This window comes from Heloderma suspectum, chromosome 9 (genome assembly GCF_057233095.1).
Source record: "Heloderma suspectum isolate Gila_16-S chromosome 9, 16-S_ref, whole genome shotgun sequence".
NCBI lineage: Eukaryota > Metazoa > Chordata > Lepidosauria > Squamata > Helodermatidae > Heloderma > Heloderma suspectum.
In genome coordinates this window covers 1,437,043-1,461,309 of record NC_139466.1, presented here as the reverse complement: position 1 = coordinate 1,461,309, position 24,267 = coordinate 1,437,043, and the positions used below count along the sequence as shown (strand labels likewise).

The window sequence follows — 24,267 nt, the reverse complement described above, 5'->3', positions numbered from 1 at the left end:
CTTGGATTCCTGCATTGAGCAGGGGGTTGGACTCGATGGCCTTGTAGGCCCCTTCCAACCCTACTATTCTATGATTCTATGATTCTATGATTCTATGAATGCTGATCAAATGTGCAGATGACACCAAATTGGGCAGGATAGCTAATACTTTGGAAGACAGAAACAACATTCAAAGTGATCTGGATAGACTGGAGTGCTGGGCAGAAAACAACAGAATGACATTGAATAGGGATAAATGCCAAGTTCTGCACCTAGGAAAAAGAAACCAAAGGCACAGTTACAAGATGGGGGATACGTGGCTCAACCACACTACAAGCGAGAAGGATCTTGGAATTGTTGTCGATCACAAGCTGAATATGAGCCAACAATGTGATGCAGCTGCAAAAAAGGCCAATGCTCTTTTGGGCTGCATTCATAGAAGCATCGCTTCCAAATCCCGGAAAGTACTAGTTCCCCTCTACTCAGCACTGGTAAGGCCTCATCTGGAGTACTGTGTCCAGTTCTGGGCACCACACTTGAAGAAGGATGCAGACAAACTGGAGAGGGTTCAGAGGAGGGCAACAAAGATCATCATGGGACTGGAAACAAAGAAGAGAGACTGAAAGAACTGGGGCTGTTTAGCCTTGAGAAGAGAAGACTGAGGGGAGATAGGATAGCACTCTTCAAGTACTTGAAAGGTTGTCACAGAGAAGAAGGCCAGCATCTCTTCTCGATCATCCCAGAGCGCAGGACACGGAAGAAAGGGCTCAAGTGACAGGAAGCCAGATTCCGGCTGAACATCAGGAAAAACTTCCTGACTGTTAGAGCAATACGACAATGGAACCAATTCCCTAGGGAGGTGGTGGGCTCTCCCACACTGGAGGCATTCAAGACGAGGCTGGACAGCCACCTGTCAGGGATGCTCTGACTTGGATTCCTGCACTGAGCAAGGGGTTGGACTCGATGGCCTTGTAGGCCCCTTCCAACCCTAGTATTCTATGATTCTACTCCATTTCTTCTAAGGGATTTTTGCCCACAGTAGTAGATATAATGGTCACCTGAATTAAATTCGCCCATGCTTGTCCATTTTAGTTCGCTGATTCCCAAGATGTCGATGTTCAATCTTGCCATCTCATGTTTGACCACCTCCAGCTTGCCTTGATTCATTGATCTTACATTCCAGGTTCCTAAACAATATTGTTCTTTACAGCATCGGACTTTCTTTTCACCACCAGACACATCTACAGTTGAATGTCCTTTCGGCTTTGGCCCAGCCGCTTCACTCTTTCTGGCGCTACTTGGAAATGCCCTCTGCTCTTCCCCAGTAGTATACTGGACACCTTCCGACCTGAGGGGCTCATCTTCCAGTGTCATCTCTTTTAGCCTTGTGATACGTTCCATGGGGTTTTCTTGGCAAGAGTACTGGAGTGGGTTGCCATTTCCATCTCCAGTGGACCACATTTTGTCAGAACTCTCCACCATGACCTGTCTTTCTTGGGTCAGAAAACCAGGGAAATAATGGGTGAGATTCTCTTCATCACTTAGCAGGCCAATGAAGGTGGCCAGGTTGCCAAATGGTTAGATGTACCTTACAGGAACTTATCACTTGGCAAATGGTCACCTGCGTAGTCCACAAAACCTTCTGCCATAATAAATGTGTTAATCTTTAAGATGCCACAAGGCTCCTTGCTGAAGCTACTGAGTTTTTCTCAGCTGATGTTTGGACTGTGAATCTGTTTATTTTAATTGATGGATGATTATTATTTATTCTTTATGTATGCAATTTATAACCCGCCTGTATACAAATCCTGTAGGTGGCATACAAAGTTAAAAACAATTTAACAAAAAAATCCAACAATAAAAACAACACAGCATAAAACAGTCAACAAAGAGGAAGGAGAGTTCTAAAAAGGAAAGGCCTGTTGGAATAGCAGAGCCTTTAATTCCTGCTTTAAAACTGTCAAAAAGGGTTTTAAAAACTGATTTAAAAGTGAAATCACTCTTGGATGTGTAAGAGTGTGTGTGTGACGTGCTTGCTCAAGCAATCTCCTGGATTGTTCCTTGTGCTGGAAGAGAAACTTGGCTGGGAGCCAGATAGGCAGCAACTGGTGCGCGGGAAGGTCCCCCACGCAGAAGAGGGCGGGCTTTTTTTCTTTTGCTGATGCCGTTGGCATGTTGGCAAAGGTCTCTCCACAATAATAAAAACTGGAAACTTGCAAGAGGAGCGAGAGGCAGGGAGAGAGACAGAGAGAGAGAGAAGAAAGCCCACAAGGAACTGCAGCCGGGGATTCTCTGGCGCCTGGATTTTGTGGGCGCTCGCACTGCCGCTTCCACACAACCGCTGCCGATCCAGCCAGCAGCCAGGCTCTCCTACCCACCCCCAGGGGCCGCCAGCCATGGCCTGCGCTCCCCGCTGTGCTGTCGGGACTCGTTTCAGGGAAGGACACTCCGCACCTTGCCTCGAACTCCCCCGCCTGGTTGTGCAACTGTCCCTGCCGCCTTTGCCAAGAGTGCTCCAAGCGCCACAACAGCACCTCTGTGTCGTGGCGGGCGTGTCTGTGACTCCCTCCTCCCGGGCCCCTGTTCACAGCCTCCGGGTGTGGGCTGCGTGCTCGGCAGAGCAAGCCGGGGCCAGCTGGCGGAGCTGTCCCTGCGTCTGGGCGTGGTGGGGCAAGGAGTCGCATCCACGAAGCTTCTGGGTCATTGGCAGAGCTGGGCGGTGGCCGAGCAGGCTGTGGCCGGCCCGCTTTTGGCCATGCGAGCTGAGCGCACGGCCTGGCAGGTGAGTCACCCAGTCGGTGCCGTTAACCACATCACCCCCAAGCCGGCAGATTTCAGGCTCCGGAGGCAGAAGCAGCCAGCCAGGCGTGCCAAGGCGAGGCCTCCACCCTCCGCTTGCTTACTGTGAGCCAGCAGGCCCAGCGCGCAAAGCCTCCGCAGGTCCCCTCACCAAGTCAGTCGTTCGTATTCCCCCTTTACAGACTTGAGGTAGAGGGACTGTGCAGGACTTGCCCAAAGTCGCCCAGACAGGCTGAATGGAGAGATCAACCTGCTCCAGTCCGGATCCGGCTCTTTGACGTCCGGAATATACTGGATCTCAACAACAAAGCTCTGCTGAGGGAGCTGTGTGATTATCCCTCCCTTGCCAATGGCAGGTGCAACAGGCAAGCGCACACGCGCAGACGGGGCTTGGCAGCCCCCCTCTCCGGACCCGCCTTCCCCAACCTCCTGCCCTCCAGATGTGTTCGGACTGCCACTCTCCTACTAACAAGCCAAAGGCCATGCTGGCTGGGAATTGCAGTCCAGCACATCTGGAGGACAGGAGGTTGGGGAAGGTGGCTGCAGGCCCTGCGCGGACAGCCCCAAAGCACTTGGCCAGCTGCAGCCTCAGGCTTCTAGGCAGCTGTGGTGGCTCCCTGGGCATCTTGCCTCCTCCTGGCCCCAGGCCCCACACAGCCAGTCTGAGGGAGCCCTGCAGAAAGAGGCTGCCACTGCTGGCTCAGGCCCTCTTCTGCCCTGCACCCCAAACTCAGGCTTGCTGCTGGTGATGCAGACAGGCCAGACATCCGGGACCTGGATCCAGATCCAGCCACCTCCCCCTGGAGAGGCAGACTCTGGGCCCCTTGCGGCAATGGGAGCTCCATGCTTGTGCACTCAGCCCCCCGCCTCAGATCTTGGCGCCAAGTGCAGGGAGGCAACTCACACTCCCCGCCAGAGAATGCAGAGCCAGCGCCAGAGGCAGAAATGGGCATGACGGGGTTGCGTCAGCTGCAGCACTGCGGCTGAGTAGGCAGGCTGCAGCACACTGCGGCCCAGCCCGGCCTTCTCTCGAAGCACTGGTGCTGCCAAAGGGGCAAGAGGGAGACAGCAGAGACGGGCTCTGGAGCTGTGTTGTTTCTTAGGCTTTCCTCGTCCCCTTCTCCAACCAAAGTGTGGCTGGTGCGGACAAGAGAGAGGGCCTTTTCAGTGGTGGCACCTGAATTACGAAACAGATGAGCATCCCGTGGCTGGAGCCCCAGGGCTGGATCATCCCTTGTGCTGCACATGCTGCCGAACAAGTCCCAGCCCAAGGAAAGGGGCAGCTCATCTCAGATGTCCACCGGAAGGGAAGTGTTTGCCTAACCCTTAAAAAAAAATACCTTGTGGATCAGAATATGTTGGATGTTGAGCACAAGATGGAGACAGCGAAGTCCTGCTTTCAGGGGAACATTTTTATAGAATCAGAGAATAGTAGGGTTGGAAGGGGCCTACAAGGCCATCGAGTCCAACCCCCTGCGCAATGCAGGAATCCAGGTCAGAGCATCCCCGACAGGTGGCTGTCCAGCCTCGTCTTGAACGCCTCCAGTGTGGGAGAGCCCACCACTTCCCTAAGGAATTGGTTCCATTGTCGTATTGCTCTAACAGTCAGGAAGTTTTTCCGGATGTTCAGCCGGAATCTGGCTTCCTGTCACTTGAGCCCATTATTCCGTGTCCTGCACTCTGGGATGAGTGCATTTTGGAATGTTATGCCTCGCCTGGTTGCCTGGAGATCTGTATTCTGCTGTCCTGCACTATAGAAGGTATCTGAGAAAGAATGGGATGCAAGGGAGTGAGGCAGGGCGCTTTTCTTGCCTGTGTCTGTAGAGATTTATTTCATTTCTATACCACCCATTAGCTGAACCTCCCTGGGTGGTTTACAAGACAAAACGTAAAACCACAAAATACAATCATGTAGTAGAATATAGTATAAAACCTTAAGTTTAAAACAGAACAAAACCAAAGTAGTAACCAAGCTAAAAGCCAGCAGCTGTGCAAAGATCCAACAACACATGCCTGCCTTGTTCTCTCTCCAATCCATCTCATGTGGCAGGAGCAAGGGAAACACTGGGGCCAGCAGCAGGAAGAGCCCTGTTCCCAGCACACCAAGGGTGTGTGTGTGTCTCCCTCTGCCCTCCATGCACCTGCCTGCTTGCGCACTAAGACCCCACAGCTTCTCAAGCAGGGCTAGAAAATGGTGATTGTCAGAAATTCCACCCCCCCCCGCCTCTAGCTATCCCTTGACCCAAGGGTGGGGAACCTGTAGCCTTCCAGATGTTCTTGGACTCCCATTAGACCCAGCAAGCATGGCCAGTGATCAGGGATGATGGGCATGCAGAAAAGTGTCACCAAACTGATAAAAGGGACTTGAGCAACTCCAGTATGAGGGCAGGTTACAACTCTTGGGGTTTTCAGTTTAGAAAAAAAGGCAAGGCGGGGGAGGCGGAGCGGCGTCAGGTGATGCCTGGCCCGGAGGAAGCGGATCCAGAGATGTTTTTCTCCTGCGACAAGAACCCGATGGGGCCACCTAATGACACCGAGTAGTGGGGTGTTGAGGAAAGACAAAAGGAGATACTCCACATGGCACATAATTAAATGCCGGAATTTGCTGCCGCAAGTTGTGATGGCCATGGCCACATCCCGGGCCAAAGCAGGAGCCCAAATGCCGTGCTGGTAAGCAACTGCTGTGAGCCCAGGCAGGGGCGTTCATGCTTCCGTCCAGGGGCCCCCTCCCAGAGCGCTCTCCAGGCTGCAGGGCAGAACGCCTTCGAGGCCGTGAGCCTTGTGCTCTGCTGTCTCCCCAAGAGCATGCGCCAGGGTGCGGCCTGCACTGGCTCCTGAGGTGAGGGCGCTTGAGAAGGCGAGTGTGCGGGAGCCAGGCCTCGGGGCCGCGGTTGCTGCTCCAGGCCCCGGAGCCTCTGGTTGCACAGTGGTGCTTGGCCTGGGGCCTTCTCCGTTGGCGCTGGGGCCCTTCAGCCTGGTCGCTACTGGACTCTGGGCTCATGAGACTAACAACTTGGACAGCTGCAAAAGGGAGTAGACAACTTCATGGAGGAGAACGCTATCCGTGGCCCCACTGCTGTGTGCCGCCAGGTATCCGAGGCAGCACGCCTTTCTGCAGCTGCTGGGGGTGCTGCTGCGCGCCGGCCTGCTGGTGGGCTTTCCACGCTAAACTGTGAGTTTGGCCACAGGGCGAGGAAGTCAGGGCAGTCGGCTCTTCCCTCCCTACCCCATACTCGGAGTGAGTAGCTGTGAATAATTAACTATAAATAATTTCCCCAACTTCTCATAGTAAACCACTCAGTTTTCCAGGGAAAACATACCCAAATAAAAGACCAGTTATGAGGGCAGAAAGCCGGCAGGGGGGCGAGGGCTACTCAGTCTATCGCAGTGAGCGCCACATGCACGACTCTCTGCCTGCTGGACGGAAGCTGTAGGCGTGTGCTCGGTGTGCGTTCCCTTGAGGCCCAGGTTGCTGGCCTGGAGAAGCTAAGAGAGGCAGAGAGGGGGGTGGATGAGGCCTTCAGGGACCCCTTAGCTGTGTCCCACTCCCAGGGTGACCGCTCCGCTGCTGTCATGGAGAACATGGGTCTCAGGGAAGGAGGGCATCAGTCTGAGGAATAGGGAAGTGATCCCTTAGGAGGGACCCATTCCCCGGAAGGTGAACAAATATCCTCTCATGCCGAGGATGTGCCAAGGGGGGAGGGGCCTTGTGGTAGTGGGAGATTTGATCATTAGACACAAGGACAGCTGGGTTTGTGCTGGGCATGTAGACCATAGTGTGAACTGCCTGCCTGGTGCGACTGCTGCGGATATGACGGCTGTCTAGATCGCCTAGTAGATAGTGCTGGGGTGGAGTCAGTGGTCGTGGTCCATGTTGGTACCAGCGATGTGGAGAAATGTAATCGTGAGGTCCTGGAAGCCAAATTTAGGTTGCTAGGTAGGAGGTTGAAATCCAGGGCCACCAAGGTGGCTTTCTTGGAGATGCTACTTGTTCCACGCGCAGGGCCAGCTAGACAGGCGAAGCTGAGGAGTCTCAGTGAGTGGATGAGACGGCGGTGCTGGGAGGAAGGGTTCAAATTCGTTAGGCACTGGGGAACATTTTGGGTCAAGCCAGGCCTGTACAAGAGGGATGGGTTCCACTTGAACCAAAATGGAACCAGACTGCTGGCACTAAACTTAAAAAGTGTGGCAGAGCAGCTTTTAAACTAAACCCTGGGGTAAAGCTGACAGGAGTTGGGAAGCATCCGGTTTGGGTTAAATCTCAATGCCCTAAACGATTGTGCCCTAGAACAGCTGGTCATGGAACCGACCAGAGGGGAGGCGACCTTGGATTTACTCCTAAGTGGTGTCACCCAGGACCTAGGATGAGATGTAAATGTTGTTGAACCAACTGGAAACAGTGATCACAGTGCTATTGGATTTAATATATATTTAAGTGGAAAATTGCCCAGGAAGTCCAACACACCATCACATTTGACTCCAAAAGAGGAAATGTCTCTATTATTATCCCACCTTTTTCCCAATGTTGGGACTCAAGGCAGCTTTACAACATTAAAAACTTGTACAGTTAAAACATATAAATAGAAATATACAAAGTTAAAAATATAATTAAATCATCAATAGTATTAAAATTGTATAAAATATCAGAATTTAAAAAAGACAGCAATAATATAAACAATAGTACCACTCCATCATATTCTCACAGGTCCAGACTATGTATCCCCAAAGGCCTGCCAGAACAAAGTTTTTGCCCGCCTGCAGAAACCTACCAAGGAGGGTGCCACTCTTGCCTCCCTGAGAAGGGAGTTCCAGAGCTTTGCGGCAGCCACCGAGAAGACCCTCTCCTGTGTTCCCACCAGACAAGCCTGTGGTGGTGGCGGGATCATGAGAAGGGCCTCCCCTGAAGATCTTGGGGAACGAGCAGGCTCATAGGGGAGAATACAGTGTTTCAGATAACCTGGACCCAAGCTGTATGGGGCTTTATAGGGCATTACCAGCACTTTGAATTGTGCCCGGAAACAGACTGGGAGCAGTGGAGCTGTTTTAGCAGGGGAGTTGAATGCTCCCTGTAGCCAGCCCCAGTCAACAGTCTGCAGCAGCTCTTTGAACTAGCTGAAGTTTCTGAACACTCTTCAGAGGCACCCCCACATACAGCATGTTACAGTAATCCAAATGGGATGTAAATAAGTCATGTGTCAATGTGGCCAAGTCAGACAACTCAAGGAACGGGTGCAGCTAGCACAGTAGCTTTAACTGTGCAAATGCACTCCGGGCCACCGCCAGGAAACAGGGCTGAATCCAGAAGTACACCCAAGCTGTGAACCTGTGTCTTCAGGGGGAATGTAACCCCATCCAGCACAAGCTGAATCCCTATTTCCTGATCTACCTTTCGACTGACCAGGAGCACCTCTGTCTTGTCTGGATTAAGCTTCAATTTGCTCTCATCCAGTCCATTACTGCTGACAGACACCGATTTAGCACCGACTTCAGCAAAGCTTTCAACATAGTGCCCCATGATATCCTGATGAGGAAACTAGCTCAAAGTGGGCTAGATGAAACAACGATCCGGTGGATCCACAGTTGGCTACAGAATCGGACTCAAAGAGTGCTTATCAATGGGACCGTCTCAAACTGGGGAGAGGTAACGAGTGGGGTACCGCAGGGCTCAGTCCTGGGCCCAGTGCTCTTCAACATTTGTATGAATGACTTGGAGGAGGAGGTGCAGGGAATGCTGATCAAATGTGCAGATGACACAAACTTGGGCGGGATAGCTAATACTTTGGAAGACAGAAACAAAATTCAAAGTGATCTGGATAGACTGGAGCGCTGGGCAGAAAACAACAGAATGACATTGAATAGTGATAAATGCCAAGTTCTGCACCTAGGAAAAAGAAACCAAAGGCACAGTGACAAGATGGGGGATACGTGGCTCAACCACTACACTACAAGCGAGAAGGATCTTGGAATTGTTGTTGATCACAAGCTGAATATGAGCCAACCATGTGATGTGGCTGCAAAAAAGTCCAATGCTCTTTTGGGCTGCATTAATAGAAGCAGAGCTTCCAAATCCCGGGAAGTACTAGTTCCCCTCTACTCAGCACTGGTAAGGCCTCATCTGGAGTACTGTGTCCAGTTCTGGGCACGACACTTGAAGAAGGATGCAGACAAACTGGAGAGGGTTCAGAGGAGGGCAACAAAGATGATCAGGGGACTGGAAACAAAGCCCTATGGAGAGAAACTGAAAGAACTGGGCCTGATTAGCCTTGAGAAGACTGAGGGGAGATAGGATAGCACTCTTCAAGTACTTGAAAGGTTGTCACAGAGAAGGCCAGGATCTCTTCTCGATCATCCCAGAGTGCAGGACACGGAATAATGGGCTCAAGTTACAGGAAGCCAGATTCCGGCTGAACATCAGGAAAAACTTCCTGACTGTAAGAGCAATACGACAATGGAACCAATTACCTGGGGAGGTGGTGGGCTCTCCCACACTGGAGGCGTTCAAGACGAGGCTGGACAGCCATTTGTCAGGGATGCTCTGACTTGGATTCCTGCATTGAGCAGGGGGTTGGACTCGATGGCCTTGTAGGCCCCTTCCAACCCTACTATTCTATGATTCTATGACTGTAACAGCTTCTTTGGAATTAGAGTTGGGTGTCATCAGCATACTGGTGACAGTGAACCCCAAAACTCTGGACAACCTCTCCCAATGGTTTCATGTATATGTTAAATAGCACGGGGGGGGGGGCAAAACAGACTCCTGAGGAACTCCACAGGCCAATGGCCAGGGAGTTGAACATAAGTCCCCCAGCACTACCTTCTGGGTCCGCCCCTCCAAGAAGGAATGGAGCCACTGCAAAAACGGTGCCTCCAAGTCCCATCCCAATGAGGCAGCCCAGAAGGATACCATGGTCGATGGTACTGAAAGCCACTGCGAGGTCCAGCAGAACCAACAGGGACATGCTCTCCTTGTCTAGTTCCCAGCATAGGTCATCTATCAAAGCGACCAAAGCTGTTTCTGTCCCATAATTGGGTCTGAAGCCAGATTGAAATGGATCTAGATAATCTGTCTCATCCAGGAATCCCTGGAGTTGGGAGGCTACCACGCGCTCCAGTATCTTGCCCAGAAATGGAATACTGGATCACTGTAAAATGAGGGAACTGGTAAAAAGGAAGTTAAAAGGGTGAGTCAAGAGGATTAAATCCCTTCAGAATGCTTGGTGATTACTCAAAACTACAATAATAGAAGCCCAGCTAAAATGTATATCTCCAGTTAGGAAAGGTAGCACCAAGTCCAAGAGGTCACTGGCACGGTTAACGAGCAGCATTAAGTGTCAATAAATGTGTAGACAGGGATGATCTGGTAAACATTGTTTACCTGGACTTCCAAAAGGCTTTTGACAAAGTCCCTCACCAAAGACTCCTGAGCAAACATAGCAGTCATGGAATAAGAGGACAGGTCCTCTTATGGATCAGTTACCAGTTAAAGAACAGAAAGCAGAGAGTAGGAATGGTAAATTCTCTCAGTGGAGGGAATAAATAGTGGGGTCCCACATAGGACCAATGCTTTTCAACCTGTTCATAAATGATCTGGAGTTAGGAGTGAGCAGTGAAGTGGCCAAGTTTGCAGATGACACCAAATTATTTAGGGTGGTTAAAGCAAAAAGGGATTGTGAAGAGCTCCAAAAGGATCTCTCCGAACTGGGAGAATGGGCATCTAGAGGGCAAATGCAGTTCGGTGTAAGCAAGTGTAAAGTGATGCACGCTGGGGCAAAATATCCCAACTTCAAGTATAGCTTGATGGGATCTGAGCTAGCAGTGACCGACCAGAGATCTTGGTGTTGTGGTGGACAGCTCAGTGAAGATGGTCAGCCCAGTGTGCGGCCACTGTAAAAAAGGCAAAATCCATGTTAGGCATAATTAGGAAAGGGATTGAGAATAAAACTGCCAACATCATACTGCCCCTATACAAATCTGTGGTGTGACCACACTCTGAATACTGTGTCCAGTTCTGGTCACCAAACCCCTCAAAAAAGATATTGTAGAGCTGGAAAAAAGTGCAGAAAGGGGCAACTAAAATGATCAAGGGGCTGAAGCATCTCCCCTATGAGGGCAGGTTACAAGAGCTGGGATTGTTTAGCTTGGGAAAAAGGAGGGCAAGGGCAGACATGATAGAGGTGTACAAAATTCTGCATGGTGCGGAGAATGTGGATAGGGAGACATTTTTCTCCCTCTCTCAAAATACTAGAACTCGGGGCCCTCCCATGAAGATGATTGGTGGGAGATGCAGGACAGATAGAAGGAAGGACTCCTTCACACAGCCCATAGTCAAACTATGGAATTTGCTACCACAGGATGTGGTGATGGCCACCAATTTGGATGGCTTTTAAAGGGGGTTGGACAAATTCCTGGAGGAGAAGGCTATCGATGGCTACTAGTCCTGATGGCTATGTGCTGCCTCCAGTACCAGGGGCAGTGAGCCTATGTACACCAGTTGCTGGGGAACATGGGTGGGGGGGTGCTGTTGCGCTCATGCCCTGCTTGTGGGTTCTTGGTCGACAGCTAGTCGGCCACTGTATGAACAGAATGCTGGACCAGATGGACCCTTGGTCTGATCCAGCAGGGCTCCTCTTATTTTCCTATGTTCTTATCTGGTTGGCCGTTATGGGACACAACGCTCAATTCGAGAGGACTTGGGTCTGGCCCAGCAGGGCTCTTCTGTTCTGATGAGTTGCAGTCCAGCAACAATTGCAGGGCCATTTCTCCAGGCCTGCTGAACTTATCTCTTGGGATGCTGTTCCAAAGCCAGGTGTGCTGTTCAGGTTCAGTCTGACTTCGGAGCAGATCCTTTTTCAAGATCTTTACTTGGTGCCTCCACCTTGTATTAAGCCCTCAACCAACTGCCCCATTGGGGATCAACCTAATAAGCGGTCTGGCTGGCCCCTGTAACTGGTTCAGAAACTCCAACTGGGACTTGATGTGGTCATGTGTGTACAGATCCGGTTTTTTTTTGTGCACGGGTGCTCTCTGAGACAAAGGAAATTGCTGAGTAAGGTTAAGATGATTGGATTACACTCAGCATAGAGCAGCTCAGGTTTCAAGAATATAAAAAAATAGCCTTGCAAGAAATAAAGGTCTCCCCACCCCCCATGCACACTCTCGAGCTCTATTCCAAGGCACATTGACATTTTGATTAGTGGTGTAAAGATAAAGCAACCTTCCCTATCCCCAAATGTGTAAGCTAAGTAGAAATTCATCTGAAGACCACACCATGAAAAGAGATGCATGGCATGGCATCATTCGGTGCCGAGAACTTCCAGAGGGGTGGCTGTGTTACTCCAGGCAGCCAAGTGAGGACAACCCTTCATGTGTTTGATGAAGCGAATCCCGGCCCTTGAAGATTATGCCACAATAAATTGCTCAGTCTTCATGGCGGGGGGGGGGGGGGACTTGTGGCCCTCCAGAGGTTTTGTCCCATCAGCCCTGGCCAGCGTAGCCCATGGTGAGGGATGATGGGACCTGGAGGACGAGGCACCTGGACCGCCACAAGGCTCTTGCAATGATGTGTGCTCGGACCGGCAGATGTGTCGTGGCAGAAGGGTTCACGCGCTGGAGTCCACTTCGCTGGATGTTTCGGGAAGGGGCCCAACGCCCGGGGAAGCTCAGCTCCTGCGCCGGCTGCTGAACCGTGGGCTCCCTCTGGCGGCGAAAGTCCGCTGCCGCTAGGAGGAGCCGACGCCTGGCCGCGCCGGCGGCACCGGGCTGCGGGCCGAGCAGAGGCGCAAAGCCCGCACCACCCCCCGTTCCGCCCCCGCTTCCCTCCCCCAGGCGACGCAGCCTGCTGCCTCTTTAAATTCCGGCGGAGGCCCGCCTTTAAAGGGGGTGGGCGGGGCAGCTCCCTTCGCGCCCCAGCAGGCAGAGGCCCGGGAGGGGAGGGCGCGCCGCTCGCCAGCGCGGGCTCCGCCTTGGGACAGGGGGCTGCCCAGCCGGCCGTGAACCGGCCCTGCCGGGCTCGTGGGGCTCCGCCCGGCCCAGCCCGGCCCGGCCCGGCCCCTTCGGGCGGGTCCCGGGAGGGCGTGCGTGAGCTGAGCGGCAGCCCCGCGCGACCCCCGGGCAGCGGCTGCCTGGGAGAGCCCAGCATGAGGCCGGCGGCGTGAGGGCCGGCGTGGCCCGGGGCCTGGCCTGGCCTGGGCTCGCCCTCTGCCCCGCCTTTCGCTGCGTGGGCAGAGGACGCCCGCCTTGGCGCTGGGGCCCGCAGCTCCCGCCTGCGCCCCCGGCCCGCCCTCCGCCATGGCTGGCCTGAGCCCCTTCCGCCCAGGGCGCCCCGCGCTCCTCGTGGCCCTGCTGTTCCCGCTGCAGCTCCGGCTGGGGGAGGGCGCGGCGGCCCCCGCCGCAGCGGGCGCGCTCCCCGGAGCCCCCTCCCTGCCGCTCGTCCAGGTGCTCCGGAGCCAGGCCCCGCCCGGAGGCAGGCCCCAGGGCCGGCGCGGGAGGGCAGCCGGCGGGCCGCCGCTGCGCTACATGCTGGACTTGTACCGGCGCGCGGCTGACCGGCACGGCCAGCCCCGCGCGAAGCGGCAGCTCGGCACCAGCGCGGTCCGCCTGGTCCAGCCCTGCGCCAAGGCGCGCCAGCCGGGGACAGGTGAGTTGCAGGGCCCGCGCCTGCAGGATCCGCCTGGCTCCGCTGGCGCTTCGGAGGCGCCCGGCGCGCCCGCCCTGGTCCAGCCAGGCGGCGGGCGGGCGGGCACGGCCGCGCCGCTCCGTGTCTCCAGGCGCCCCGGGGAGGCGGGCCGCTTCCGCTGCTGTGGCCTGGGCGCTCTTGCGGCGCCTTGCCCGTGGGCGTCCTGTTTCCCTCCGCCTTCTCCGGCAGCCCAGGAGGGAGGCGACGGCGAGCCGTATCTGCGATTGCTGCGCGTTGGAGAAGGGGGCTGGGCAGGAAACCTCCTCTCCAGGCGGAGACGAGATGGGCTCGGCCCTGGCTGCAGATCGCCGCCTCCCTCTGACCGAAACACACCCAGCCACGCTCGCTCCCCGGTTGCATCGCTCCTTCCCGTCTTCCAGGGGTTGCCTGCCAGTCCACAGCTGTGGCGGTTCAGGGGAATTAGGCTCTGTGCTGCTGGGGTGGCGGGTGGGGGCTTGCTAACAGAGTAGCAGCAAGCTTTCCTCGGTGCTTATGAAGAGAGCAGGAGGGAGGGAGCTCCTTGTGACTCCAGGGAGCGGGGAGGGGACCCTAACTGTAGTAGGAGCCCCTTCTGCAGCTGCTGCAGGCCTCTTCCACCTTCAGAACGGAAGACCTGGGGCAATGATGTGCGGCCCCCACTGCTTGCCTAGCAGACAAATGCAGGGGGCATATCTGGTCAAGGAGGAGGCTGCAGCATGCAATCGAGTGAGAGGCTTCCAGAATCCTATTTGGAGCCCTCCACTCCTGGATTAAGGTTTCCACAGGAGGAAGAGAATTCCTTGTAGGCATGAAGCAGTGCCTTGCATAGCTTTAGGATGATGTCATAATGCTGTGTGTGTGTGTGTGTGTGTGTGTGTGTGTGTTTTCTCCTAATCAAGCCAATCTCTTGCTACAGGGAATTCCTGGAAAATGGAGCAGGGGTGGGGGAAGGGGAGAGTAAGTTTACTGCTGACATTAGCCCCTCTTTGATGCTGGTTCATGATGAAGCCTCTCTGTGGCCTAGGTTAGCAGCCTCGGGTGAAGAGTCTTGTGCAACTCAGGAGCGTCTTAACACTTGAAACAGTAGCTCATTCCAACGACAGACTGCTGTGTTTACACATAACACTAAGCCAAGATTGGTTTTAACTATGGTTTGTTGAACAAGCCAGAGCCAGTCTTGCAGACAAGCAAAGTAATCACAGTTTTTTGGCCAAGTCCTGGCTTGTTTTGTCTCCCTCTTTTGCCAGTACCCAGCTGTTATCGCAAATACCCTAGTAGCAGTAAAGGCCTATTTTGCCTGTGTATTGGTGGGTGGGTGGGGTTGTGTGTTTATATGTGTGTGTGTTTTCTGGGGTGTATGTGTTCTCTGTCTGTGTGGTTGTGATTTTTTTGTAGAGCTGGATTGTGAGATGTATTTGTTGTTGTTCAGTCGTGTCCGACTCTTCGTGACCCCATGGACCATAGCATGTCCTGCGCTCTCTCCCAGCATGTGCTCAAGTCCATATTCATTGCATCGGTGATGCTATCTAGCCATCTCATCCTCTGCCGTCCCCTTCTCCTTTTGCCTTCAGTCTTTCCCAGCATCGGGGTCTTTTCCAGAGAGTTTTGTCTTCGCATTAGGTGGCCAAAATATTTGAGCTTCAGCATCTGTCCTTCTAATGAGCGGTCGGGCTTGATCACCTTTGGGACTGAGTGAGATGCATATTTTCCTGTGTTCCGGGGGGGGCGGGGTAGCGCACTTGGGCTTTGCCTGTGTGTTCTCGCGGGGGTGGGGGAGCTTTGTCATTTTTCTGAGCACCACAAGTTTCCCTTCCGTGAAACGGGCGTCTCTGTTGTACTTTGCAGAGACAAATAAATGCTTTGGCATTTGGAAAACAAAACCAACCTCTGCCTTGTGCTCAGGAAGGAGTCGAGTGTAGAAAGAAGAGTGTTGCCAAGGAGAACGAAGAGGGTGAGGAGTCTGGGAAAGAAGCAAGTGAGAGCAGTTCAGCTCTTGAAGCAGTCCCTTCAGCCAGTCTCACCTTGCATCTCTGTGGACTGACAAGAGGCTTGGGTGGGCTACAGAAAAAAAAACAGGAGCAAGCCAGGATTCTGGTTCAGGCACAACAGCAAACAAGCCAGGATTAAAAGCAAGCCAGATTTCGTAAACCAACTTCAAACCATGGCTTCAAATGGGGGTTTATTGCCAAAAAACTAAACCATGATTTGTTGCTTGGTGCGTGTTCAGACTTTCAAACAATCCACAAGTAGGCTAAACAAATCCTGGCTTAGCATTATGTGTGAATCTGACCTGTGTATCTTGTGCTGTTTTCTCTTGCTTTAGTACACACAATATCAATTAAGGATTGATGTTGCTGTTAGGTGATTAGCTGCAGCAGCAAGTGTGGAGAAAAAGAGATTTCTGCAGCAGGACTCCAGAGTGAGTGGGGCCAGTGCAGATGAAGGGTCGTTCAGCCAGTATATATGGGCCTGCAGCTCGATTTCCTCTGCTGAAAGAGAAGTAGGCCTGCCCTCCCACCTCATACTTCCAGGTGGAGTTGGGCCACGGTTAGGGTTCTGCAACCATGGGGATTCAGACTTTGGCTAGTTCAGTGAGTTTGATTTTTGTAGTCTGGCAGCCACAGCCTGCCTCTCCATCACAAGATGGTTTTAAAAAGTGGTCTTGTAAAGAGCAAGAATAAGTGGACTGCCTGAAGACATAATCATGTGCATGCTTACGGGGAAAGAAGTGTCCTTGAACTCCCTGGCTTTTACTTGCAAGTAAACACACATAGGATTGGACAGTAGGCAAATAAAGAAATGGAGGCTGATGCTTAGTGGAGTGGGTTTGGCCATGTTGCATGTCTGTGCCAGGGAGCAGATGCACAGCCCCGTGTGCCATGTCTGGTGTGACGCTTCTTTCTGAGGACTTCCCAGGTGGTGCTGAACTGTGACTTGGAAACACGTTGGAGTACTCACAAAACCCGCTGGCCACCTCAGAGTGTGGGGAGGGGAATGAACATGCTGAACGGACCACACTATAAAGCAGTTCTCGATTGCTGGGCAGTCTGGAAGGCACCACATTCCCAATTTTCAGTGAAAGTAAATCTGTCTACAGTGGGGAGTAGGAAATGGAATATTCCACGTTGTTGCCTTTCTACAGGGCTCTTGGTCCTGACCTGCCCCCCCCGCCCTGCCCCAGGGCTGGTGGCTGCCATCAACCCTTCTGGCCATGGAACTCACTCTCCCCTTACCCAGGTGTAAAATGGAGCTAGCTGTGCTGTTGGTCAACAAAAAACACAGCAGAGTCACCTTGATTAGGATCGACTAAAATATGTCTCGCAATAGTGAGCAATCTTCTACATTCTCCAGAGTTCTTCACAAGGCTGGATGTTAAGCAGAACTGGGGGGTGAGGGGAGAAGAAGAGAGAAAGGGCTGGGCATGGGGACGCAGGAGCCTGACAGTGGCGCTCTAGGTCATGCTCCTCTTCCTCTCTCTCATCCAGAAACGGGGCCTGACCCCCTGTTTATTTCTGCAGGTCCCTGGCTGGTCTGGCACCTCGACTACCGCCTGGAAATCAAGCCACAGGTGGAGCACCTGGTGAGGGCCACGGTGGTCCATGCGCGGACTCAGTCCTCAAGTCACGGCCAGTTCTTGTGCTCAGCTGAGCTGCTCTCCAGGGGAAGAACCGCACCGCTGGTCACCCTTGGCCTGGCTCCCCCCCGCGTTGACAGGAGGAATGCCACCACTACCTCTTCCCAGGAGAGCTGGGTGGAGATGGACCTCTCCGCGCATCTCCAGCTGTGGGCCTGGGGTGCCCACAGGAGCTGGGTGGTCCGTGTGAGCCATGCCTGTGCCTTTCTGGGGCAGTTTTGGGGCTTGCCACCGGACCCTGGCTGGGAGGACACCCTATTGCTGAATGATCCCTTCTTGCTGCTCTACCTCAATGACACCCGGAGAGGCCTCCAGGCTGAGCTGGGGGGCTTGAGCTCTGAGCGAGCACCTTTCAGTCGCAGGCCAGCTCACACCCGCAGAACTCGGCAAGTGGGCAAGCTTGCCCTGGACCTCCCCAGCTACAGCTGCACAGACCGCGTCAAGCAGAATGAGTGCACCCTCCACCCCTTCCGAGTCAGCTTCCGCCAGCTGGGCTGGGACCACTGGATCATTGCTCCCAACTGGTACCGGCCCCAGTACTGTAAGGGCAGCTGCCCCCGTGTCCTGCGCTATGGCTTCAACTCCCCCAACCATGCCATTGTTCAGAACTTCATCAATGAGCTGGTGGACCAGAGTGTCCCCCGCCCTGTCTGCGTCCCCCACGAATACGGCCCTATCAGTGTCCTCATGATCGAACAGAACAGCAACATCCTCTACAAGGTGTACGATGACATGATTGCCAAGTCCTGCACCTGCCGCTAAATTGGGGGGGGGTCTTATGTAGGGAGGTGCTAATCCCCATCATGGGGCACCCCAGCCGTCATCGACTCTGCTCCCCAGCTGCCATCAACTCTGCTCCCCAGCCTTCTGAGGATGACATCTTCATGTGCTGTAGAACTGGTTTGCATTTTCCCAACAGCCACACTAAGTGATGGTCCAGATTTTAATAGATGTGGCTGTTTTTCACCTGGATCCTGATTCTCTCCCTCCCTGGCAACATGATGGACATAGAACTGCTGGGCTGTTCTACGGAAGGGTTTTTAGGCACATGTTGGCAAGTTGTCCTCCCTCTGCTGTTCCTAAAAGAAAGAGGGCAGGCAGGGAGCTTTCACCCTGCCAGAACCGCAGGAGAGGGGGCAGGGGAGGGTCTGACGGAAGCATAGGCAGCTCTGCCATGGAGAGGGGGCTGCTGCGCCTTTTGCTTGCGCCTCCTCTCCTTGGACTCATTCTGAGGCTCTCCCTGGCAAGGGGACTCATCTTGTGTCTCAGGCCCTGAATGAATAGTGCCCTTTCTTTCTTTCTCTTTCTTTCTCTTTCTTTCTTTCTTTCTTTCTTTCTTTCTTTCTGGAAAGCTGTGCCTTCTCCCCATGACGGCTGGGGGCAGGAAACAGCTGCTTGCATGTGGGTGGGTTGGCGGGCCATGCCTCCTCTTTGACTCAGGAGTTTGGCCACTTCCTCTAATCTGTTTGGATGAAAAAGGATTTCTGCAAACTCAGGAGCTGAGAGAGTACCTGCCTCTTCCTGGGATGCCCCCGTTGGACCTCTTCTCTCCCACCAGCACCATGGCTTGTGGTCAGCGCAGGCTGCTCCATCTTTGGGCTGTCTGAGCTGGTGGATTCTTGCTACTGCTGCTGTACAGTGGTTGTTTCATGCTCTGTTCTCCTTCCTCTTGGATTTGCTGCCTTGTACCGTCTCACTACACAAATAAAATCACATTGTAATTGTCACCTGCAATGTTGGGAGAAGTTAACCAATGGAATGCTGAAGGTTTTTAAAAATGGCTTTGTGGGAAGAGGGGTGGGCAGGAGATGTTTGGTGCAAGAGCCCCTCTGCTCCCCAGAACTGGGACGTTTTTAAGTCTGTTCCTGGGAATAAAGAATAGAATGGGTGTTTTAAGCTGAACTAGAGTGCTGTCAGGGGCTGCGTGTCCAGGTGGATCAGGGGCTGGCCGAAGGCCCCCTCAGCCTGATCTGTCCAGGAGGGATGGCCACTTCCACGTCCTGGCCTGTTGTGTGGGGCAGCGGTGGGGGGCAGCTGTGTTGTGGTCCCTGTGTAGACTGATCTTTTGCAGTCCCATCCTCCAGGCCCCCTTCTGGCACCTGTGTTGGCTGAGGGCTTTTGGTAGGGGGTGGGGGCACTTTTCTGTGTCACAATCCCCCTCCCCCTCCGATCTGAAGCACTTTAAAGGCAATGTCTGCAAATGGCTCCTGGTGGGCCACCGCATCATCCCCCTCCTCATTTGTCTCTGGGTACTTCTTTTTCAGCCTCAATCTTCCTTCCTTCACACGCTGTTGCCTTCCCAGACCTGAATGAATTGCCAATAAGCTGGGGGATCTTTCTATTTATTACCTGGTGTGTTTAAATGAGATGTGTAAATAAATCTGGTTTCTTTTGCTAAAGAGGACGTCAGCCTCTGATTTGGGGAAGGATGGGAGGAAGGAAAGACTCAGGGCTGGGAGCGGGAGGGAAGCCCAGCACCCCACATCCTGCCCCTACAGTTTCTGAAGCAAATCAAGGACCTCAAGGCTGAACGGCAGGACCCCCCCCCCCCGCCCTGTCCTTGAGCTATTGGTGTTGTGTTTGTCCTGCTGAGAGGGAGTGACGGTGGAGTTCCCTTGAGGCCTGGAGCTGCTTGGCACAGGCTGGAGATAACTCTGTGAGGAGAGGTGTGTAGAAACCAGGTAGGGGGAAGAGGCAGAGGACAGAGCTGTGGGGAGAAGGAGCGATGCAGAGAGCATTTGAGCCAGGCAGGCAGTCTGAAGGTGCAAGAAGGAACCCTTGGACACGAGGCCTCAAGCAGTGCATCCTTCACTCAGGTTTGTCATGAGAACGGGTGGCCCACGTTGGCCAGAATGTTCACTTGCATGACCAATGCCCCTTTTCTTGGAAGAGCAACCACCGGATGATGTTTCCGTGAATGGTGAGGGTGGCAGAGGGCAGAGGCAATGGTGTGGAGAGATGCCCCTTCATCTTAGCTCATGTCTCTATGGCAGCGTCTGATCCTCTGGAAAAGAAGCTGGGAGACACACAGCCTGGTCATGGAAGAGGGAGGAGGCATGGGGCAGGCCCTGGGGGCCCAGCACTGGCTCTCAGGCTGGCTGGCTTCAAAGGGCAACTTGTTGGCTGCTGCGGGCCAGCAGGTTGAAGGTCTCCTGTTCCAGCATATGTCTGGTGTGGACAGTGGCCTGGGCAAAGTTCCTAAGCGGTGCTGGAATGTCAACAGCCCTGACCTGGGCAGCCCTCTGGGCTGGCTGGGCCAGGCCTTCTCTCCCAGCTGGGTCAAGTTCAGCCATCCCTGGGGCCTGGCAAGCGTCTTGCGAGTGCTCTGCCTGGTGTTGCAGGAAGAGCATGATGGCACGGGGTGTGTGCACCTGTTTTATATGTCTTTATGAAGATTTCTGCCCGGCCCTTCAGGCACAATAACATCTTAACACTGTAAAATAACCAGCACAGAAAAATAAACCAAAAGCTGCAAAAAATGAAATATCAAAATAATCTGAGTACAACAAATCAACAGAAGTTGAAAAGCCTGTGCCATCGCAGAAAAGGCCTGTTCCCAGAAACTATGTGATGTGCCTCAGAGGATGGGGGAGCCTGGAGAAGGGTGTCTCTGGAGGCATTCAGAGGATGGGTGCTTGGGGAGGCACATGAGGAGAAAGGTCATTCTTCAGCCATGCTGGCCCCAGGCCACGGGCAGCTTTAAAAGTCGAGACCAGCACTTTGAATTGGGCCCAGAAATGGGCTGGGAGCCAGTACAGTTGTGGGAGCTCTGGCATAATAGGCTGATGAGGCCCAGTCCCAGGAAGCAGTCTAGCAGCCCTATTTTGGAGGAACTGCTATTTCCAAACCATCTTTAAAGGCAGCCCCACGTAGAAGAGCCAGTGTGGTGTAGTGGTTAGAGTGTTGGACTGGGACTTGGGAGATCTGGGTTCTAGTCCCCACTTGGGCATGAAGCTCACTGGGTTTGGGCCGAACCTACTTTGCAGGGTTGTTGTGAGGGTAAAAGGGAGAGGAAGACCATGTAAGCCACCTTCGGCTCCTTGCAAGAGAAAAAAAAGGCAGGATAGAATTGTAATAAATACAATTAAATCATGCATTGTGGTGTCTCAGCTGGGGGATCACTGAGGCCAGACTATCTCTGCAGGTAGGGGATACAGCTGGTGGTGAACCATGGTCTTATGTGGGGGGGCATTCTGTATGGGAACCCCCTCCCTCCCTCCCTCTGTTGCGGTCATGCAGTCCTCGTGTGCCCATGGCTGTGTTGCTCCTTCATGCCCATCTAATCCTCAAGCAAAGCTAGGAAGCTTCTGAAAATCCCGTTATGCGTTCCCCACGTCACCAAGCAGTGAGAAATGTCAGGGGTGCTTCTGGAAAGAAACATCGCCGGAGGCGTCTAGTGCTGTGGTTTGTCACGTTTGGGTCTGTATACAAATGCACGGGCTGCGTGTACGTGGAGGCCAGTGCATAGCATTAAGCCCATAAGCAGCCAGCATCCTGGCATAGTTAAGCTGGAGAGTGGCCGGCCAGATGCCAACCTGGAAAGCCCATAAGCAGCATGTAAGCGCAGTGGCCCTCTCCTGCTGCTGTCCTTGAAGCAGTAAATCCGTGGCCACAGGAAAGCAATACCTGCACCCTCAGCAGTGACTTCCAGCGCACAACTCTAACCTCCCTCTCTCGTTTTCCTTCCCTCTCACCCCACCCCTGTAGCGGGGTCTGGGGCTGGGGGAGAGAGGCGGCGGAGGCGGCGTCACCTCCTCCAAAATCGCATTCCAGGGAAGCCTCCCAACGTTTCCCAGCCACCCCGCCATCACCTTCTCATTTCTTTAACAAATGGTGTGACCAGCAGGGGCATTTTCACAAGAACGGAATGAGAAGCACAGCGGAGTGTCACTCGGATTGTCATGGAACCGGCTTTGGTCTGTCAGGGTCACACGAAGCAAGAAAAGCCGAGTGTAAAATCCGGTCTTCTGGGGTCACACAGTGCTTGAAAGGAACATACTTCCCTGTGGGGTGGAACTTGGCCACTGCCATTACGGAACTTTCTGCAGTCATTCTGAGCCCCTGTAGGTCCTTTCCTCCATATTCCTCGGTAACCATTATGCAGCAACCTGACCTGTCAGAATTCGCAGCAGCAGGCATCGCCTGGGGGCTGATCACCGGCCAGGCTTTTCTGCCTGAGGATTTCCCCCCTACATCATGGTGCATTACTTGGCTGTAGGCATTACAGTGTATCTCACACTAAATGGACTACATGACCCAGACTGGAGCAGCCATTCCTGCATGTTCCCCCCCATCCCAGATCCTTCTGGGAGAAATGCTGTCCCACCTTCCCTCTTGGAGCATGCTTGCAGTCTCAGGGGGGCTGCAGTGGGGATGGAGACAGGGCCTCAAGGTGAGCTGGTGGGCCTGGCTTTCAGAGGATCCAGGTAGGACAGGCTTCTTCTGTTTCCAGAGCCTTTGATCCTCCTCAGCCACCTGCCAGGCTGTGCTGCCTTGGAGGAGGCGGTGGGAGCTGAGCACTTGGCGGGGCTCCAGCCAGCTTGCAGGAGTAAATAAACCTGAGCGCAGAGCCAGGTGCGGAGTCGATTGGACGCTGGGGAATGCACCAGTTAATCATTCAGCCAAGTCCGTTGAATCATTCAGAGCAGAAATGGTGCAACGAGCATTGGCTTGGTCCACAGGGCAGCGCCGGGTGCCCTTTCAGGTGGGCCTGAGGAGTCCTGCCGGGCAGAAGGAAGAGCCCGCTGGGGCCCTCTTCCCCAGCTCCTGCCTGCCTGCCTGCTCTTTGGCATCTGACTCCCGGACAGACACAGCGGCTGCTGTGGGCCCGAAGAGTGGGATTCCTTCGGCAGAGGTGTTGCGATATCCTGCCAGCACAAGCAGCCCTGGGCTCCCTTCAAGGTCGGGTTCACACAGCAGGAGGTTCTGCCCATGGGAAAACCCACGGAGCGGTGAATGACCAGAGACCGACAAGGAGAAGGATGTGTCTGAAACGCCCTGCAGTGTGTGCTGCTGTGGGTGGGGGCTTCAGGAGCCTCACTCGTTCTCGCAAACATCAGATGAGGAGCCCCCCCCCCCCCCGGGTATTTCTTACTGCAGAAAATCCATTAAGGAGGAAAGGCAGGATAGCTGCACAGCACCTTCTGACTGGTGGTGAAAGAGCCCTTGGCCTGGAAGAATCCTCCCAGCCAGTTCTCACAAACAGCAGACAAGGCAGTAAATCTGTGCCTGGGCTGTTCCCAGACACAGGGTGGCGTGTGTGGGGGTGCGCACACATCCTCCATACAAAACACTGTCCACACATAGAATATTAGCATGTGAGGAAGAAGGCTACACCAAGACTCTTCTCCCTGATTCGGGGCCTGGTCTGGAGGTGCGTGAGGCAGCCGCCTTGCTGAAGCTAAGCAGGCCGGGGTCTGGTCAGTGCTTGGAGGGGAGGCCCCCTGGAACCGCAGGTAGCCACCTTCAGTTCCACGATGGAAGAACGGTGGGAGATGAATGTAATTAATAAATAAATGTAGTTTTCTACATGCGTAGATGGAATGTTGTTGTATTGAGGTACATTCAACCAGAGGATGCCTCCCAGCCCCCCCACCCCCCAGTCTAAAGCGGTCCGGCTCAGACACAGGTTTATTGGTGGGAAAACTTGGGAGGGCTGTGAGTGGAAGACAACAATGTCTCCCCCCGCCCCCCCCCCCGCCATCCTAAACTTCTACAACTGAGGCAGGGTGGAGGCAGCCAAAGTCTTGGCAGTGTGAACCAGCCCTGGAACAACAATCCAGAGCAGCGGAGCTCTTGACCGCAGTTCAGCCTCGAAGACCCATGAGGAGGCCCCTCTTAAACCTGCGAGGCTCCTCTTCCTGGACTCGTCACTCATCAGTGTTCCCAGCGCCGCTTGGGCTCCGCTTCACCGTGCCGAGTGTGTGTGTCTTCCCGACACGCCTGCCTGCCTGTCTGTGTCCCATGCCCAAACCACTCCCATGGTGGCGGGATCCCTCCCTCCTTCTGCCAGAGGTGGCTGTGGCACGGGCTGTGTCCTTGGAGGAAGCCAGAGGCAACTTGTGGGAGCAGCACTCTGCGCGTGGTTGCGCCTCAGGGGCCGTGGACTCGTTGACCTGAAGCCCTGTGGATTTAGGGGGAGGGGAGGAGTCAGGGGGTGGCAGGATCCTGGATAAAAGGGACGGGTGTCTCTCAAATATTT

The 24,267-nt window shown here is 54.0% G+C and overlaps 1 protein-coding gene across 1 annotated transcript; it reads left to right on the top strand.

The window, feature by feature from the left end:
* Nucleotides 1-12,836: 12,836 nt before the first annotated feature.
* Nucleotides 12,837-19,456, top strand: BMP15 (bone morphogenetic protein 15). Its single transcript, XM_084813403.1, has 2 exons — nt 12,837-13,414; nt 16,951-19,456. Exons 1-2 carry the CDS (start codon nt 13,066-13,068, stop codon nt 17,826-17,828), a joined length of 1,227 nt encoding a protein of 408 aa, XP_084669529.1. The 5' UTR covers nt 12,837-13,065; the 3' UTR covers nt 17,829-19,456.
* The last annotated feature ends 4,811 nt before the right edge of the window (nt 19,457-24,267 follow it).

Excerpts from the sequence above, each read along its gene's own strand:
- BMP15 (XM_084813403.1), top strand. The coding sequence starts at position 13,066 with ATGGCTGGCCTGAGCCCCTTCCGCCCAGGGCGCCCCGCGCTCCTCGTG. Across the intron at positions 13,415-16,950 it reads GGCGCGCCAGCCGGGGACAG|GTCCCTGGCTGGTCTGGCAC; the intron begins GTGAGTTGCAGG and ends TTATTTCTGCAG.